The sequence below is a fragment of the Ceratosolen solmsi genome, unplaced genomic scaffold (genome assembly GCF_000503995.2).
Source record: "Ceratosolen solmsi marchali unplaced genomic scaffold, CerSol_1.0 scaffold11, whole genome shotgun sequence".
Taxonomy (NCBI): domain Eukaryota; kingdom Metazoa; phylum Arthropoda; class Insecta; order Hymenoptera; family Agaonidae; genus Ceratosolen; species Ceratosolen solmsi.
The window spans coordinates 8,636,057-8,657,027 of NW_011948416.1; the positions used below are offsets into that span (position 1 = coordinate 8,636,057).

Genomic DNA, 20,971 nt, shown 5'->3' on the forward strand with positions numbered 1-20,971 from the left:
TAGAAGTAAATCGATTGAATTACGGCTGTCGTCAAATAAAAATGCCCATGTTGTACTCGCCATTATAGCCTTCGTGGCGAGTAAATAATCATTGATTAAATGAGAAAAATATCCAAGGAAACGAGCAGCTCCTTATTATTTAACAAAACTTTAACTCACCGTGCGCTGATCGGCGTTACGCGATCTCCGACCGAGTCCATCCACATCCACTCATTCATTCATTCCTTCGATCATTTTCGATCGGACTTACTCACTCGCGTCACCTACATCCACGACCTTACCGACATCATCGGCCCCAGAGCGGCCAATTATTACCTTCCTCCCACTAGACGCGCTACTCGTCGCCTACCGGGCAATCGCAAAGCGTCGATGCCAGGATACGCGTCGTCTGGAGATTCGCTTTAAGTCCCCGGACAAAGGACAGACATAACCGACGGTATTGCAATCGATAGGCCAGCCCCACGAGCCATCTCTCGTCGCTTCTTCCTCCCAGCTGCTTGCCAAACTCCGGATGCGTGGGCCGAGCTTCCACCAGCCTCGGAGCAACCGCAAGCCGAGGACGAAAGTACGCGCGTAGATATAAAGTAGTGGAAGTTCGCCGGAGGCTGGTGGAAGAAGAGCGCCGTAGACGAGCGTGCGCGTGCGTTCGATGGAATCGATCCCTCCTGTCACTTCCTGGACACTTCCTGTCGTACTCACCGTCCTTGTTCATCCCCATCTGCATGCACTTTTTGAGTCGGCAGGCCTGGCACTGATTGCGATGCGCCTTGTCGACGACGCAGCGCCCCGTACCCGCTTGACACCTGGGCAAACACAAGCGGTGCATCGCACCATCAGTCACTCGACTTCCCATCAATTGATGCCTACGGGGCCTCGGCGGCTTTGCGCGCGCCGGCCAAGAGGATTTTCGGCCGTGGAGGTGCCGGCACCCTGTCGCTCTGCGCATGCTCAGCTCGACGATGCTTCGTCGTGGCAATTACGAATGCCAAAGTTTTTATCGGGCTTGTGCGAATGCAGCATCGCGACAAGGCGGATTGGGATTAAGCAGCACGAGTTACGTCCTGAGATTTGCTGGGAAAGCTGTTCTCTTGTAATTTCATTGAGGGAGTGGGGTTGGGCGGTAGGGTGGGGCGGTTGAGGGGGAGGTTGGATTAAACACGAGTCTCGTCTCCGAGTTCTTTCGTATATGTAATGCGTCGTCGTGGTTTTGCGCGATACGTTATCGATTCGTCAAAAGTGTCATAATTTTTCACCATGCGACGTCGATCAAAAAAAAAAAAAAAAAAAAAAAAAAAAAAAAAAAAAAAAAAAAAAAAAAAAAAAAAAAAAAAAAAAAAAAAAGCAGGCACACTTTAATCTAGCTCAACTAAACGGTCACTTTTTTCGTTTATTTGTCCATTTGTATTTGTTTTTGTAAACAAAATTTGCACCTTCGAGGCATCACACTTGACTGTGAAAGTCTTGTCTCATATGCTTTGTCGCACGGTGTCCTAGAGTATCCTAGAATTGTATACCGCAACTGTTTCATTGAACAAAAAAATAAATAAATAAGTAAATAAAACTGAGAAAAAAAACAAGAAAACAAGAGAGAAAAAACTCATTCACAATAGTAATTTGATCGAAATGAGAGATGCAATACGTATATCGCGTGTCTATTGCAGTGAAACTGCCAATTAACGAATAATGCAATTGAACCGAGAAGTTTTAGGGTGCGAGATCGTATGGGCAAATTACTTGTCCCGCCACTGTGATCTCTTCAGCTACATAGCTTGAAGGATAAGTAAAGGAAATAAGTCAGAGGTTCGGGTAACCCGATGGTCCATCATCGACCGATAGACAGTAAATCCTCAACGACATAGAACGAAAAAGAGTTTCCCGTTGCCTCGGTGACACCAAGGTGACCGCGATCGATCGAGATGATCCCGGCACTCGGAATAAGACCTCCGGAGCTCAAAGAATACGACACCTCTCGTCGTTGGACACGTCGACGGTTTTCGAGAGAGAAAGGCGGACCACGGGTATTTAGATGGATAATAAGTAAATACGTGAGCAGCGCGAGCTTCACGAGCGTATGGCATCTCTACGTGCCTCTGCTGGCCTCTGTCCCGAGGATAATAACATTAGTCCCGCAACAATGAAAGTAATCGAATTTAACGATGCTTCCCACCTCCTCCACCATCACCAACAGCTCCTTCCGACTTCCCCATCATCGTCCGCCTCTTCCTCCGCCTTCGCCTTCGACTTCGCCTTCGCCTTCGCCTTCGCCTCTACCTACTCCGGACAAGTGAGCCCGAGTTTGCTTTCATTCTCGCGCGTGCATATCGCAATTTACGAAATTCGTCTCACCCGACTTACCGCCATACTCGTCCCAAGGATTCTTTAACACAGCCAGACCAGATGCTCCATCAGCATATATCAATTATGCATGTATATTATCTACGAGCATGTGATTTGAGCTTTGAAGAAGCTTAGTCGCTATGTCGCACATACATAACGAGTCTCGACGAATATCATTCGTCTGGATAATTAATAGACGATCAAAGCCGAATAAACGCTAATCTGATGGCGAGGAGAGGTTTCCGCGCCTCGACCATTAATAAAGCCTATATAAAGCTCGAGGAGAGCATCGCTCCAACGTCGCCTCCATCGTCACGCCTACGGGGCGAATACTCTCTTCCACCTCATTAGGGCATTGTTCGAGCGAGGGTGCGGCTCACATATGTAAACGACACAGAAAAGTGACGAACGCTCGTGCGCTCGTCGGATAGGAGAGAGCGAAACTCCGTTGGGGGTATTGCGAAGATTGGAGCCTCGAGCCTATCTTGTCACCCGGGTGCGAGGCACCGATGCGTATGTCACGCGTTTCGCATTTTTCCCTCGCATACTTAGCACTTTACTTTCCGCTTTCCATTTATTGCGCATAAATTCGACATATTTGGCTTTTGCTATGCACATGACGTACGCGCGACATCCCATTCTCGATCGTGGTCCATCCATCGATTCCAGCCATTCTTCTTCCCTTCTTTCTCTCTTTCTCTCTTCTTTTTTTATTGCAAAGACTGATTTTTATTCAGGACTGCTTTAAATTAATAATGCGTTGAAGTTAACAAGATGAAATGAAAATTTAATGAAAGATAATGCAAGAATTTATAGATATTTTTCTCTTTTACTTTTAATAATTGTCAATTAAAAAATTCATAAACTTCATCTCGGATTGTCTCGATGACAAATTATCGAGACAAAAAGGCACCTTAATTATAAAATGTAAGATATCCACGTATGGATTTGCATATTTACTGGTAAGGCTGAGCTTAAGAATAGAACCTTTTTCTTTTGAAATGCAACTTTCTCAACAATTACAAAGCATTCATCGGCACTTGCTGTTTACCACGTCCTCGCGCTACATTTAATGCGCACACTCTATTAACTTATTGACTCTCCTCTGTTGACGAATGATCGATGCAATTACTAAAGGACCCTCGTCTCGGCGCAAAAACATGGTAATTGTCAAAAGTGCGGCAAATGTGTTCTCGATTGTAAACGAATTTGATAAACGGGATTGCGCATTTGCCGTTATATATTTCAGAAAATAGGAGAGTACCTTAGTCGCATGCTCGCCAAATAAACAAACAAAAGTCCCTCGGGCGATAAACATCCGATTAGGTCTCAGTAGACAAAGTCGAGAAGCGTCGGTTAAAGGTTCAGGGGAGAGTGAGCTTTTACTCTCACCACTTTCGATAGTCCCCAAGAAGCTCTCTCGTGACATCGACGAGCACCGCGAGCAAACGGACGCGGTTATTAAAGAATCTCGGACGCGACATTGGCAGTAATCCTCCGGGTAGTCGAGGTCGGGGGTCGACCCTGGAGCGCAGGCGCGCGCCTCCTCCGCAGTGGCGTGCGACGCGTCGGGGGTCGCCAGCACCCCCTTTCGCAAATTGATTTGCGTTCACGCCTCGGAGACCTTCCATCCCTTATTTACGCTTAGGGTGAGCGCGTGCCGAGTTACGTCTCGGCGAGTCGGGAGCACATGCTCCCGGTTAATGCGTCGCGATCTCGTCGCGTTGTGTCGTACGGCCGCGAAAGAGTTGAGAGATGCAACGCGAAGGGGACTGGAGAAGAGAGGGCAAGGGGATGACGATGGTGGTCGAGGCGGTGGAAGCGGAGGATCGATCACAGTCCGGGGATTTTATATCCGGTAGTTTTCGACGGTTGGTCCGGTAGTTTAGACTGTTGGCATTGGATGAGATGTTTGTCGAGACAAAGTGATAGGAAGGCGAGGGAATGGCATTGTGTGCGGATGCATTTGATTATTTTATGCCGACGTAACGTCGTCAAATAAGTTATTTTACCTTTGCTTTGGTATATGATTCGTTAATAATATATTTGCTAGATGTTAAGGATAAAGAGCTCGAAACTTTGGTTAACGTGCACCGAAACCATAGGATTTTAATAATATTGGATCCATCTAATATATAATAATAAAATATAATAATAAAAGATCATAGATATTAATAATTTGCTGCGTTTTCTGACGAATTGTATGTGTATTATTATGAATTACATTGTCGTTCGACGAAAAGCCTTCTAGTACTGCAGATTGCAAATTATTCATTGATAAAGAAATTATTAAATTTGAGAGGAGTCTTCGATAATGAGATCGATAGTTTTAACAATATATTTTTGTACGTTGTCTATATTCGAATAATACGAGTAATGACGGCATTTATGGCAAGGGAAGGTATATTTGCACGTAACATTCATAAAAGTAGGAAAATATCTAGGTTATAGGCTTGAGTTCTTGAAAGATAATATAATTTCAACTTTACTGCGATAAGAAAAAACTTAAATTACATATCTAATTACAATGACATTCTTATTCGATCAACGACCGTGGAAAAAACTTCATTGCCCATATTCGCTATAAGGATTTATTGGGCGTATTAAAAAGAAAAATGTCACACAAGAAGAAAATTGTTGCAAATTTTATAGTGTTTGATGTTAAAGGTAAAAGAAAAGAAAAGGCAAAAAAAAACAATTTCATAATGGAAGGTGACGAAACGAAGAATCAATATAAAATATCAATTACGTAATGTGTCGAATAACAGGGGGTGGGGGTGGGAGGACAATAATAAATTGGGGGAACCGCTTTTAGGTAAACATGACATACGTAGTTTGAAATTATGGCTGTCGAATGGCAAAATTCGATGGTCAAGTAGCCGAAAACTAATTTACCATCACTCCGAAAAAAGAAAGCAGCCCCACCACCCCCCCCCCTTCTCGATGAAAGATCCAATGCCGATGCGAGAAGCTTAAAACCGACAAAAGCCAACATCGACATTATGACTCTGAAAGGCCGTAGTGCCATCTTCGTTAACCCTGAGCGAAAGAAAAAATTGGTGCAAATAAAGCATCGGAGCACAATGGGATCCGTGAAAGTGGGAGGGAGACGAAGGCGGGGGAGCCGAATCCGCGTAATCCAGGCGATTTTGTGGTTCGAATCGGGCCGCATCTGTCGCTTACGCGGGAGCAATCGACTGTGGCGGAAGATCGACCAGCTCCTCTCCATCCCCTCCCTCCGTCCGTGTTTCCGATGGCGCGTCCTGCCTCCCGGGTAATTGGTTATCTGTGCGGTGGCTCTGAAGAGGCCCTTACCACGTTACGGCTCATCTCACGATAAGGAGGTGACGGGCTAGGAGAGTCGAAAAAGGCTTTGCCGCCTCCTTGCATCCTCGTTTTACACTGATTTGCACGAGGCAATGAAAACAAAGTAGAAAGACTCTCGAGATGGCTGGCGACTCGAATCGTGAGTTGTCCGAGCGATAAAGTGGACGGAAGTGGGCCTCATCGTGAGTCTTATCGTGAATTTTTTTACGACGGACATACGATAATTACATGGAGGCGTTATTGCGACGAGAGAAGTAGAGCGACTGGAGCTCATTCGCATGACTCATTAGCAAAAGTTTAATCGAAATCCTTGATTTATAGATTTACACTATGACTCTCGACTATTAACATTGCCTGGAATATATAACAGTATAAATGTAATAAAGACAAATAGACTTTAACAATAATTTCATACGAACAATTCTATTGATCAACATACCCCATCGAATAATTTATCTATAAAAATTCTCGATATAAGCCCGATATTTCTCTCTCTCTCTCTCTCTCTCTCTCTCTCTCTCTCTCTGTATGTGTGTTTGTTTGCATTATGCGTATTGGGGTAAGATTGGAAAGATTGGATTGAGAATACCGAACAATTGAAAAAGTAAATAGTAGCGTATGCTAATTCGAAGCTTTATTTTCTTTAATAAGATCACGATTAGCTAAAGATGAGTCAGAGTGGTACAACAAGAGTCGTAAAGCCGAGCTTAACGAAAAAATAAATTGACGTGCTTATGCTGTCCGAAGCGTCTAAATGTTTTCCCGGCGGCGGTTATGATTTATGTGCTGCTTCTCCCCTTCGCATTCTGGGCTCCAGCGACAACAAAACGATATTTTAGAGACTCGGGGTTTTCAAGATGACACACGAGCATCACGTATAAACATACCGATGCTTATTTATTAAGACAGACATACCTGTACGGTATGGCCACGCTATTTCATAACTTTATCTCGTAATAATTAAAGATAAAAGATAGATTCGCGATATGAGACTGGCAATGAATGAGAATGGTATAATGATGTAATGGCTGTTTAAGAATCGTTGGAGGACGGTTTTTGAAGGATGGTAGGCAATTTGCCGGCCAATGGTTAGCGATGGACAACGGTGCATTGCTGGTCTCTGGCAATACAAACAGTTGGCTACAGGACGGAATAATGCGGCACATAAGCCTAGTTTAGCCCACCTCAATTAAAATGCGCTTAATCCGGTCTTTGTGTCATAAGTTGTCGGGTAATAGAAGAGGCGCCACGACTCAATTCGCCGCGAGCCGGAATCAACCGGCTGGCAAAATAATGTAGAGGCGCATCGGCGTGGGGCCGGGCGGGATCGAGGAGTGTCGGGAGCACCTCGGCCGGCCACATTTTTCGCTCGGCTCAAGTGGTCTCCGAGGAATGCCCGTGAAATCCTAGGACCCCGTGCGCCCACTGATTGTTGAGGGGCTCGAGGAGTGCGCATCTGTGCCCCCGTCCCTCCCTTTCCCTCGATTTATCTATGCGATCGGGCGTGCATCGCGCGCCCGCGCACACACCGAGCCCATTGTGTATCTTGGACGTGGAGTGGCGATGATGCGGTGCCTCCTATGCGTCGTAACAGGTGTCGCTTTTAATTCGGCCGCGCGCTCGAATTAATCGAAATAACGTTAATGTAATCGGATTGAAATTCATCGGGACGCGATGATGAATATCTGGGCTCTTTTGTTGTAAGTAAGGAGGGCGACGAACGTGAATGAGAGACAGTAAGAGAGAGAGAGAGAGAGAGAGAGAGAGAGAGATTCGCCTCTTACAAACGCCGTTAGATTGCGAGAGACCCTTAGAAATTAATTTATGCAATTTTCTATAAAATTACTTTTAAAATTACTTTTTATGTATTCGATCGAAAGAATGGATGTATCATTTGTATTTATAAAGTGTAGAGTAGCTCCGTGCGTTAACAATATCAATTTTTTCGTTTTATTTTAAATTTATAGCCCCAGTTGTCCCATCGAACGCGGCGACTCTTAACTTAGAAATGATTATCGATAAACTTTCGTTACTGTAATCAAATTTCATTTGCATACAAATCTACACTCTTTAATTAATTTATCTAAAATCCATCTGAAATTTAACCAACGAATAATGCAAAATTATTGTTAAACAAAGAGATATTTGCTTCAACATCATATTGCATATTTCGAGTAACGAGCATGAAAAAGGAGCGATTTTCATTTTGTAAATCCCCGTTTAAATCACATAACTTTGTTAATATATTCGCGAGAGAGTAAGTAGACAGGCGTGTCTTCAACGAAAAAAAAAAAAAAAAAAAAAAAAAAAAAAATTAAAAAATTAAAAAATTAAATAATACATCAATACGTGCAATTTCAGCCTCCGTTATGATTCGTACGTATTATTTTATTATCTACGCATACGATTTTCTAGATAAAATATACTTGAAACTTTTACACGTTATTAGGCGACGTTGAGACATCTTCACTCATCAATTATCTACCAAAAGTCTTGCTGCTTAAGAGTTGCAAGGCAAAGTTAAACATTATTCGTGCATTCCTCGTTCGCATAATTAAAGGCTAATAAAAAGTAACTTTACGCGAGCTTACTATGCTTACGTAGTTAAACGCTAGACATAATTATCTATCATCGTAGGTTATTGCGTTACTTCGCAATCAATTCAACGAGAATCCAATAAATTTCTCGCCAACAACGAACAAGCAGCACTACATTTCCTCCAATGAATTATTATTCCACGATACGTGAATCATTGCTTAATATGTATATATAAATATATATGTGTGTACACGTATATTTAATGTCGAAATTTTTATGGGGAACTTTTTGAAGAATCGCCACTACAGCGTAACAGCCTTATCGTTTTTCAAGCAAAACAAAGAGAGTTTAGATCGACCGAGGGGGTCAGTACGTCAAAAAGATAGTTAATATCCAACAGATTGAGTGTCGAGCGATTTCCTACGACATTTCCATCCTCGGGGATTCGGGCCTCTATCATCTGCATACACAAGCATCCTCGCGCGTCTCTTGCCGTTAAGCCGGATAAACATCTCGTTATTTATGGTACCGAACGACACGTGCCCCCTACGACCTACTACAAGGACAATACACCAAGCTTTACGTAGGAGGCATAAGAAAAAGGCCACGACAAAAGCAAAGCAAACAAACAGAAGAATCGCAGTTTACCGCCGAGACTCCGAACAGGGATAAATTGAAGTAGCCGAGAGGGAATTTTCCAATGTTCATCGCATCCCACGACAATTACCAATCATATTACCTATTTCATTAAGTCCATAGATAAGGATTTGCAATTGATCGTCTCGCCGCACGAAATTACTCGACAGAATGCGACGCTGTCATCGTAAATCCGACGTCAGATCGTCAATCAGCAATGATCGCGAAAGAAAATGATACCAGATATCGGAAAATATGCAAGGAGGCAGTGTTAGAGATAAAAAGCTCGGGTATTCGCGCACCGAGAGATTGATGAAAAGAGAAAAGTAAAAACGGAGATAAAAAGGATATATATAAAGAGATATATATATATATATATATATATATATATAGAGAGAGAGAGAGAGAGAGAGAGAGAGAGAGAGAGAGACAGATAGATAGAGAGATAGAGAGTGATTTGCCGTAAGAGGGATCCGATGGAGATGGATTGTCGTTCCCAGGAGAGAGTAATAGTCGCTGTTCCCGGTGGGATCTCGCGAGCCTCGGATACAGCAGCCGAGTGCGCGCGGGCCAAGCACTTACTGCCGAGAGTATCGTATCGGTCCCCTCGTCACCGTTTCAAGGATCGCGGTCGTCGCTGTTTAGGGCTAAGCCCACTCGAGCGCCGCCACATGGTGCATCGCGGATCAATCGTTCGAGCGAGCCGGTGCCTCGGCCGTGGCCGTCGTGGGCCGTCGAGCCGTCCGGGAGTCGTCTCCGACACAACGCCTAGGCAAATAGTCCAGATGGCCCTTTAACCTCTCGCTCCGAGAGGATTACCCGGATCTCGGGCTCCCGCTTCTTTAAGCTGCGGATCCGGGAATTAGCCGGTTGATCGATCGCGTTAGCGAGCGAGAGTCGCGTTTGCCGGGTGAAGGCCGCCGAGCTACTCGATATTCTAGATCTCGAGGACGGGGGCGGCACACTCGCGTTTAGTTTATCGCGCCTATAAGATCGCTATGCTCGGACGAATGCAATCGTTTAGCCGAACGTGCGTGGTTTGAGGGTGGTATGATTGGCGGGGGGGGGGGGGGGGTGTTGGCGATTGACTGTTGGATGACGAGTTATTCTGTAAAGGATGCTTGACTGTCATTGGCCGACCGAAATTGCATTATTAAGCCGTAGTGGAGGATCGAGGTGAGGGTCGCGTATGAAAAACTAGAGAGGCCGAACAACTCCGTAAGAAGCGAGATACGAAATAGCAATGAACCACCTGTAAATGAGTTTTCGCCTGACGCTCCTCTTGAAGAAGCCACTGCAGCCGTTACAAGCGAGGATGCCATAGTGCTTGCCGGAGCTGGTGTCCCCGCAGACGATGCATATGAGTCCGAGGCTCCTGGGTGGCTTGTTCACGTGCTGTCCATGAGTCTGTTGCTGCTGATGTTGTTGTTGCTGCTGTTGCTGTTGCTGTTGCTGCTGTTGCGCCTGTTGTTGTTGTTGTTGTTGTTGTTGCTGCTGTTGTTGTTGCGACTGGTGGTGCTGCTGCTGCTGCTGCTGCTGCTGCTGCTGCTGCTGACTTGTGGAATGCTGGGTCGATGATTGATGTTGATGGTGGTGCTGGGCCAGCATGTGAGGGTGGCCATTCTCGAGGGCGGTGAGGTAAGGCGAACGCGCCAGGGGAAAGTCCGTGGGCAAGCCGCGGCAGAGGGGCACCGGACACTCCTGGACGGAGCGCGAGCCATAAGGGTCGTGGCTAGACACCGAGCCCGTCGCCCCCAGCGGACTGTAGCGCTCCGGAAGTCCTGGCGATATGACGCTGCTCTCCGCCGAGTCTGCCAACATCAAGATATATTTTGTTATTGTTATTGTTACTGTCGTTGTCGTTGTTGTTTTTGTTTTTGTTGTTAATGTTGTTGGTGTTGTTGTTGTTTATTCGGTTAAAGATTCGGAAAGAGAAATTCTAGTGTGAAGGAATTATTCGTGAGAATTTTCGTAAGCAGGTGTAGACCGCTTGGCTGTAGAGCGCGTAGATTGACGTAGACACGGAGATGTGACGAGTTAAGTTAGCCATCCGATAGTTTGGAGATATTTGTTCAGAGAGCATTGTGCTCGCATATTAGCTGGACAATTGTAATATCACATAGTTTTAAGAATTTACTCGGAGGCTTGCCGCTTGTGCCCTGTGTATCTTTTCACCGACCACTCGCATCCCTGGGATCCATTGACTCGTTTCAAAAGCCTACATTACGTTTCGACTTATTACTAAGTAAAGTAGCGTTGTAATTACGTAATCTCCCTACGAGTGTAAGAGTGGGGTATCTAAATAATGCTATGAAAACTATGAAAGTTACGTAGGCTGATGTGGCCGAGCACAATAGCCAATCCTTTTTACTCGAAATACAGTGTTAACGAGAAGACGAAGCAGGAGGAGGACGAAATAAAATACAATAAAAGCCTATATCGTCTCTTACATCTCGTGGCATTACACTAGTCGAGCGAAGGACGTAGATGTGCCGAATGTCATTGTCACACACCTAACAACATTAGGACATCAGTATTCGAGTGATTCCTCCCAGCCGTCGATGGCATCCCCCTCTGTCTCGCCGCCGCTCTCTATCGCCCGTCGTGACTCTACGCTCGGCTTCCGCAATGGGGCTCTCTTTGTGCTTTGCGCGGGCGTCAATAAATATAATTCCATCAAATCACGCTTTAATGAAAAGCGTGACTAATAAAATAAGTGGCGTCGACGCGGGACGGAGTTGTAGTGGTAGTGGTAGTGATGGTGGTGGTGGCGGCGACGGCGGCGGTGGCGGCAATGGTGGTGGCAAGCAACGACACCCTCGAAACACCCCAGAAATCGCATTTCGCAGATGCGGCGCCCCTCCGGGTCCCACTCGCCCCATGGCTTACTACTTCTTCCTCTTGATCCTTTCACGGGACAAGTCTAATTTCTTCGAGCTCGAGGCTCTGGTCGTCTCTCGTCGCTCCCGGGCCACGTCGGCCAATCAGAATGCATTATTTAGGAATCGACCTGCTGAGATAAGAAGCTCGAAGAGGAGAAACGAGCTAGGGGGCTGCGGAGGGCTATGGTGGAAGGGGGCGGGGGTGCGGGGGGCGGGGAGGAATGGAGAAAAGTTTTGATCGCACGTCAGCTTAAATCGATTATCTAATAATGCACCGAGCAAACTCTTGGGCAAACCTAATCGGGGATTCTAATCGTTTGCTGTCCTTGTATATTGTCTCTAAGAAATAATGAAAATGCCACATAAAGCTCACTTGGTAATTGCGCTACTTTTTGCGCTAATTTAATTTGCGTGAGTAGACTTTACGAGCGAGATATTTCAATGATGATATCCGAGTTAGAAGAGAATTTAAGAGTCTTGGTTAATACAATTTCCTAATGGGGACGATCGATTGGTCTTCTACGCCTACACGCGTATGTGTAAAGATTATTGTATTCATTATATATGTATTCATCAGGGTTGATGTGCATTTACCGACGTGCAGATTTTATTCGATGAGAAATTGAATCAATGATCCCAGGTTATATATATATATATATATATATATATATATATATATATATATATATATATCTCACGTTTTGATCTTTTTTTTGAACTTTTTGACAATTATCGCTGAACAATATGGAGTAATTATATTTCTAGGCAATAATAAACTGTACTCATTGCAAATGATTCAGTAGTAAATAGTGAAGAATTTAATCGAATTTTAAGGTTTGATAAAAGTCCTTGATCGTTTATGAAATTGTGAAAAGGGGTGGGAAGACGTACTAGAATAATCATAAACGCTTTCTACTTTCTGAGCTTATTTTCCAAATGATTTTCTCATGTAAATGCCGTTTGTCAAGTGGCGCGACAGACAAATCCTACTTTGAGCCCATTCGAAATGAAACGAAGATGTAATTTTTTGAAGGGATATCATGAGAATTGATAAGCTGATTGTTTCTTTTTATAGAAAGTATTTTTACATTGATATCTTTGTATCGTTGTAGATGTCTAATATGGCTTATTCAAGCTTATATTCAATTATCCATAAAATATTTATTATCACGCGTACAGTTGTATATTTCGAAGACGTTAAATAAAATTGAATTTTATGAAAATGTATTATTATAGTTGGGCTTTTTGTTACAAAAGTTTTGTGGAATTGCTTTTTCGAATCTTTGTTAAAACATTAATGCTCATTTAACTCATTTAATTAATGTTCATTTTAACGTCGAAAAAATAATTATAATAATAATCATAATAATATGTTAGAAATGATCTTGAATAATGACAAATCTTAATTAGAAATTAACAAGTCCCATGAAAGTAGAGGAATTCTGTATGACTAATCGATAATTAAATTCACTGAGCATTACGAAAATAATGAATTGAACGCTAGCGAAAATGCCGGAATGACACAAATTGCATAAAAATTGCCAAATAAAACATATATATATATATATATATATATATATATATAATATAAAAATGAGAATAAGGTAGTTTATTTCAAAATGATTGTGTATCATCTGTCATGACCATTTATACGAATAAAAGGAGGAAGACGAATACAGGAGGAAGAGGTAATTTTCTACCCGGCATTGATGCTGAAATACATGAGAAAAATATTTGAATTAGCCTAGGACGAGGCCTTTATAAACGTGATACGCACCTTATGCGGATAAATGGAAGTGGCGAGCGCAATCGATAGGTTAATCGTTAATCGAAAGGCACTTGGGTATATTAATAAATCGTGAGGGCCGTGGTAGTTTAATGAATAATAAAAGTGCGATGCACCGACGCGGACTTGTAAAGTCTTAGTGCTCATCCATATGGAGGATGTCTGTTGGCAGAAGCAGAGTGCAGTGCTGTGGACAGAAGCTCTTGGCTCAATGAACTTGGGCACGAGCAAATATTGATACACGAAGAAGTGATCGCAGCATCGATAGGACGTGCGCACCAATAGTTGGCGAAAAAAAAAAAAAAGAAAAAAACACACAAGCGGAGCCCGACACGTCGGACTCGAGGTCGCGCACCCCAGTTATGCTGGTCGCGCGTCCCGGGTGGCCCGGCATAATCGCAATAAAAATGCCTTACTCTGCTAATACGATGGCGATTAACCGCGCGCGGGGTAAACAGGCCGAGGGCGCGTCCGTGAGAGGATGAGGGGACGTGGGGACGTAAGGAATCAGGGTGCCCTTTGGACTCTTATTGCCGTTCCTCGTTGCGTCTGGTTCGGGTCGTGGAGCCGACGCCGGTGCCGCCATCCTCCAATGATCTCATAATGTGGCTCGGGCGAGAGACGCAGGTGGCGCTCCAAAAGCTCCCGCGCGCCATCCACAAGCATTGATATGCTAATGAAATTTGACGCCCTTGTCGAGAGAGACGGAACGCACGGAAGGGTAGAATAGAGAGAGAGAGTGAGAGAGAGAGAGAGTGTGTGTGTGTGTGTGTGTGTGTGCGCGCGCGTGCGTGCGTGTATGCGTGTATTAGACCACGCGCTCTTACTCAATTTATTTCATCCATCCCTTCTCTCTCTCTCTCACTCTCTCTCTCTCTCTCTCTCTCTCTCTCTCTCTTTCTCGCTTTATGTGCCTCGTTACTTTATTTCTGCGTCGAGATTCGTTTCGATTTTTCATTGATCAGCACACTAGCGGAAATTGAACAAAGTCCTGTGGCACTTCAATTTTTGTAAGTAATTTTTACGATTTGACGAGGTACTTCGGCATATAGGGATTTTAATAATATGCGAAATATATTTATAGGTGAATATGCTATGACCTTCTAATTAATTTAAAAACCAATCGTTTATGGTGTATTACGTGTTTTATTGAATTATTAACTGCCATATATATATATATATATATATATGTATATTTATTTGTGTGATGTATGATAGACAAATTGTATCGAAAATGTGTACATGTTATCGCGGGACGTTGATGACCGATTGATGACTTAAGAAAAACGTATCATCGAACGATTGCCGAGAGGTTCGATTATTTCATAAATTGATTTGTAATTGCAACTTTGAGAAAAACACTACAGATTTGAGTAAATAAACAGAAATCGCAAAGTATGAGATAGCACGTCCAAAAAAAATTATTAATTCGTCAATGCAACGAGTTAGCTTTCTCATTGTAAGTCAACTAGCACTCGGATACTTGCAAAATCATTCTCATCATTCTTTACTAATCTATTAACTTCAATGACAAATAATATTTCTTTGATTTAATAATTAGACCTTCTAGCTCGTATCCTTAATTCATATTGTCCATTGATCATTTTTTGGACCGACTCCTTACTATCATAATTAACACTGTTTTATATCATTTGTGTAATCCTCGAATAGTGCACAATTCTACGGATCGAGATTACATTTGTTTAATGATCCAGAAGCATTCGTGTTCAATGTGTCAGTTGCACACGATATTATTTACAACAGTGGTTGTGAGTGTAATTCGCGCGATTTAGTTAGATATTGTAATATCATAAAGATTCGAATGCCCCTTTCAAGTGCCGTAATACACGAGTTATTCACACATTAATGTACGATGTGTTTTTATATAAATAATTATCTTCGAATGCAATAATTTAGTAGAATAAAATTACAATTGTTTAATATTTTAAATGGTAGACAATACGGTTTTACTCAACATCGAGTACCATAAACTATTATTATAGTCAAATAATATATATATATATATATATATAGTGTGAGCAATCGACTTTGAGAAATGCGAAATTACATTAGTAAAGGTTTATACGCCATTAAATGCTTGTCCCTATGAAAAATTGTGCACATTCAAAGTAAGTGTCGATTAACAGATTTCATGATAAAGTCAAAGTAAGAGCAGAAAATAAGTTGACGGGAGAATGATGTGAGCAAGTGTGCGAGGTAGTAGTTGATTATGTGAGAGGGTGCACTTTATAGTCACGTGCCGAGGCAGATAAAGACGGTACTTGGCATTTCGATCACGTAATTTGATTCCTCAAACTTTATAGCATTGCATCGTGAAAAGTAATTTTTAAATTGGCCGTTACGTTAACATTTCTATTGATTCATTTTTATCTTGATTGTCGAATGAGAAATGAGTATGCGCTTACGCGTCTATGCAAATCAATTATATATATATATATATATATATATACCAAACAAACAAACAAGCAAACAAATTTTGTAGTGTTTAATCGAATGTTTACATTTTCTTCGTGCACTTTTACAGAATTTAACGGATTAATACAAGTTAAAGAGTTGAAATTTCTAAATTCAACGGGAATTCAGATTAGAATTAGAATTCAATGTTTTATATGCGAGAGCTATTTATACAAGAAAATTTATTGTACGATATATGCGATTAATAAGGGATGATTAAGAAATGTCTTCTTTCATAGGCTTTTTATATTACGTAATTGTATACTCAAACACGTATTTATTCGATTGATTTATATTTTATTTTTATAATTCAACTTATTGGACATTATTACGTTCGTAATTGTGCATATTTTAATTGCATTGCCACTGCATTACATTGTTAATTACTTTATCTTCTTCATTTTTATTGGTTAATTCGTTGAATATTTTGTTTATAATGCTGCAATTTTATTCTGGCCGTAAAATCTTAGCGTATCATTACAAAAGTGAATTCGATTAGAAGTTATAGGAGCGCTCGCATAATGCAATTGCTTAGAAATTTTATAATTTTACGATTAAAGAAACTAGTGACGGAGAAGCTCAATAATTACACACTTTAAGTTTCTTGAATTTCGAAGAATAATGCATGAAACAATACATTATAAAAAAATAACTCTCTACGTATTATAAAAATCTTCAAAAAGAGATAAGTATAATCGTTTTCCTCCATATAGTGAATAATAGTGTCAAATGGAAAAAAGTGAAATTATTGAATTTTCGTGTCATTCAAATATCTTGCAATGTCTTTGAAATCTCTTAAATAATTAATCGAAATTCATATAATTCATAAGTGCTTGATATAAATGGCGTATAGTCATTTTGCGCATATCCTTGCCATGACAAGCACTCCCAATCCAATTCACCATAACGTAATATTTACCATGTCGAATACTCAATGGACTGGTGGGGCTCCTTGGGTGTTCCAAACTCGTTTCACTTTGCGATTGCTGATGATGATCCCATCGTAGCAATACCATTCATGTTCTCATTAACGGCACACTACAACAGATTCGTTAATATCGTTACAAAATTGGCCCAGTTTCAACTATCTCTGCCAATGTCAATGTTTCGATCAATAAGCTCAACAAACTCATCAATTTAATTGATGATATCTCTTGGTCTTTTACACTTTTGAAATGCAAGTCAGCTGTTTGAATGTAGGGACTTTATATAAGACTTTTATCTCTCTCTCTCTCTCGCTGTGTCTTTACATCAAATTAATTGGATTGTCGTGAGGATGCTATTACTGCGTTTGGCTATACAAGTTAACACAAAAAGGAAAATTTTACCGTTTCGATCGGACAGGCTTATCCGGCCGATTTTATTCCACCGATAATGCGTGATTCGGACCTTCCAATAATAAATGACAAAAGCAATAAACAACGAATGACGGAGTAAATAATAATAACGAATCGAGTCTACCCCAGTCCTCGTCTCTTTTTACTCTAATCTTTAGTCTGACAGCGAAATCCTTACGAAAGCATAAACTTCACTTAGGGCACGAGGCACCGTCCTGTCCGTGTATCGATCACCACCAGCCGCGCGATTTACACACTTACAACGCTGAGCCACGTACGTCGTCGACTGCTTCTCCCGTTAGAACGAGGCGCGCAGTGGTGGAGCTCCGCCGGGAGCATGTCGTCGTCTCCCCGTGCACTAGGATCGCGTCATCGCGGCAAAGGTCCCGTGATGGTCGGGGCACGATAATCGGGCGTGACGTCGCTCGGTCGGTCCGCTCGCTGCGCCACGGCAAAGTCAAAGAACACCGAGGCGTCCCGGTTTACACCGCGGCTCACGATTTCCGAGGGGCGTCGTCGCCACGGGCCGCTCCATTGGTCTGCCGCCGCTTTTGGAAGGCGGGATCAGGAGGCAACGCGCGCGCAAAAAAGATGAGACCGAAAGGTTGAGGTAGGGAGTGGGAGGCCTGCCGAGGATTTAACCTATAGCCGCGGCACGTTTGACGTGCGGCGATGCTCGCTCGCCGACGTCGGCGGCGCCACGTCGGACGCATGCGCCAGGGCCCGAGTCCCCCCCTGACGGAAGGATGCGGACAAAGAGGCGAGTGAGAGAGAGAGAGAGAGAGAGAGAGAGAGAGAGAGCGAGAGCGCGAGCGAGATCGAACGCGACTGAGTGATGTGGCGGGGAAGTGGCGCGGGGCTGAGGGGGGAGGGCGTGAGGAGGGTGAGCGTTTCACCCCTCGGTCGTGGACGATTGAGACCGCCGAGAATCGAGTGACCGTCGAAAAGACGTAGAAAAACAAGTGCTAATACCTGCCCGCATGCTCGCCAACTCTTTTCCGGTCCTTTTTTATTCGACCTATGAACTTTCGCCTCGCCCGCTCTTTTATATCGACGCTTATGGTGTATATCGCGCCCTCTTTTCTTATCTATTGGACGAATAATAAATTTCACTTTTACCGATTATTTTCAGCTTGCGATTTTTCATGCCGACGTACATCGATTATTTTATAATGGCATACCATTATATTCTATATGGAATTGAAGATAATAATAGACGAACGAAATTGTACCCATTAATATTGGCAAATAATATAATTAATTCGTCCTTTTATATTATTTACTACGTATTAATAAGATGTACGTATTTATTAATTAATTCAAATTTAGGACCATTTAGGTCGTGATGGGCGGGCGGGGGGGGGGTTTATTGTGTGGGTGGGTATGTGTGTTTAGGCGCGTGTATGTGTATGCGCATACGTACGTGGGTATAGATTTGTGTTTATGTACATGTGTGTTATGACAAAAATGAGGGATCTGCACATGTCACATTAACTTGTGCATGTCAAAAAAAAAAAAAGAAAAAAAAGAAAGAAAGAAAGTTTTCCAACAAGTATTAATTTCGAGAAAAGAAAAAGGAAACACAAAAATTGTTTATTGCAATTGAATATACTATCATAATTTTTATTATATCTCATATTGTTTTATCTCATCTTTTTATCAAGAATATTTAATCTATATAAATTTATTTGATCTTTATATTTATGTTTTTTATATTTCCGTGTTATGGTATTATTATCCCTTTAGAAATTAATTCGTTATATTCTAAATATGTCTTCGTTATATTTTAAATTCCAAATTTTATTTCCAACACGATTGATTTGAGATATAGTCCACTTCTATAGGAGTGGAATAGATTTTCCATTATCATCAATTATAACATGTTTGCATGTAAAATTAAAGAATATCAATAATAATCCTGAAAGTTTATAATTATTTTAATTGTAATTTTTTAAATATTGCAATAAAATATATATAACCATTTAGTCAACGATATTCGACTTCTCATTCCTAAAAAATAATTTTTAACAAAATCAAAATAAAATCCCAACGAAAAGTACTTTCGAGTGGAATATCACCATCAACCATAATATTATGAAATCAATGTAATTTTTATAATTCTACATTAAAGTTTGAGTTTTTGATGAAATACTATGCTGAGCAAAACACCTATTATTTATACATTGGCAATTTTTTTTTTTATATACCCACAGCCTACATGACAACGTTATGCATTATAATTAATTCTGAAAAATGTCATGACTAACATATATTAATAACAATACCCTAATATCAACAAAAATATAAACTAAAATAATAAACTATAAACTACTAAACTATATTACTATATTACTATAATACTATATATATATATATAACTATAATACTATACTAAACTATAAACTAAAAAAATAAAACTAATTTCAACAAAGTTCCGCATTGGCTTACAATACATCTTATAGCAAGTTCTATTCAGTAAATTAAATAAGATATCTTATATTAACGCAATTGATGAGCTTAGAAAGACAAAACAATGTTATTAATCGTTTATCATTTTTTAATAAAATATTACAAGATGTATAAACATATCTAAACAGGAAACTGTAATTTTAATTCATTTATCCCATGTGATTATTGAATTCTTCATAAATACATGAATTGTCAAAAAATTTAAAAAGCCTATTGTTTGACCTCGCACAAGTAATTACACGATTCCTTCTTATAGGAGAATACACCCCCCCCACCAACTCATACGCGATGCTTCATGCAAATTAAAAAATCGACAAGTATTTTCAGTCCGACCGTGCGAATCTCTTCGTTTAAGACATATCGCGCCTCAGTCGGCCTCATTCGTATGTCAAGACCCTTACGATGCGATATCACTAATCCGTCCCATTGACGTCCCACTCACGCAGCCTCTCCCCAGCAATAGTCAATTTTCAACGAATCACGTCCTATTGCTCGTGTACTAATCGTCGAGCGGCCAAAACCAACGCAATTAATCGTGCGAATCGAGTTTCTCCGGTGCGAGGAATTCGCGTGAGGCGGGGGTAGCGCCTCGAATGATAGCGATCCCAGTGTGTGACAACAAAAGATAGATAGATAGATATATATATATAGATATATAGATAGATAGATAGATAGATAGAGAGAGAGAGAGAGAGAGAGAGAGAGAGAGCGAAAGAGAGGGGGCGAGAGAGGAACAAGATCCGCCATGTTGCACGGAGCCACAGTCAGCGGCCCAGTCGCCCGACGTATAATCGGCACACGGTCTCTTCCACCCCCGTCAGGAGATCGCTGGATCGAGCGGTGAGGTGGGAAGGGCCGTAGACACGCCCAGCTCCTGGACGCCCGGCCAATGACGCTCGGACGTCGCGACGCAGCGCCGTCCACCAATAGGATTACCCTCTGACTCGCTCTTTCGCTTGTCACTGCCTCGCACCGAGTCTCGGCTCACCCCTGTGCTCTTCAATTCTCCGCCACCCACCCACCCACCCTACGCGCTCTTACTCCATCAATCTCTCTTTATCCCTCTCGCGCCCACCCCACCTCCGCACTGAACCCTACTGCACCACGCAAATGTGCTGCGCGATTCAGAATTACGGCTTTGTGCGCGCGCTTTTAAAAGACCGAAATTAATGCCGTGGCACTAC

General features: G+C 42.0%; 1 protein-coding gene across 1 annotated transcript in view; it reads right to left on the bottom strand.

The window, feature by feature from the left end:
• LOC105359495 (photoreceptor-specific nuclear receptor) overlaps positions 1-16,997 on the bottom strand; it is a 36,574-nt gene extending 19,577 nt beyond the window's left edge. Inside the window, exons 1-4 of the mRNA XM_011496109.1 lie at positions 16,901-16,997; positions 10,404-10,649; positions 10,091-10,286; positions 700-803 (exon numbers count right to left, since the gene is read on the bottom strand). Coding sequence (XP_011494411.1) covers positions 700-803; positions 10,091-10,286; positions 10,404-10,649; positions 16,901-16,997 — 643 coding nt within the window. The remainder of the gene's footprint in view (positions 1-699; positions 804-10,090; positions 10,287-10,403; positions 10,650-16,900) is intronic.
• Positions 16,998-20,971: the final 3,974 nt, after the last annotated feature.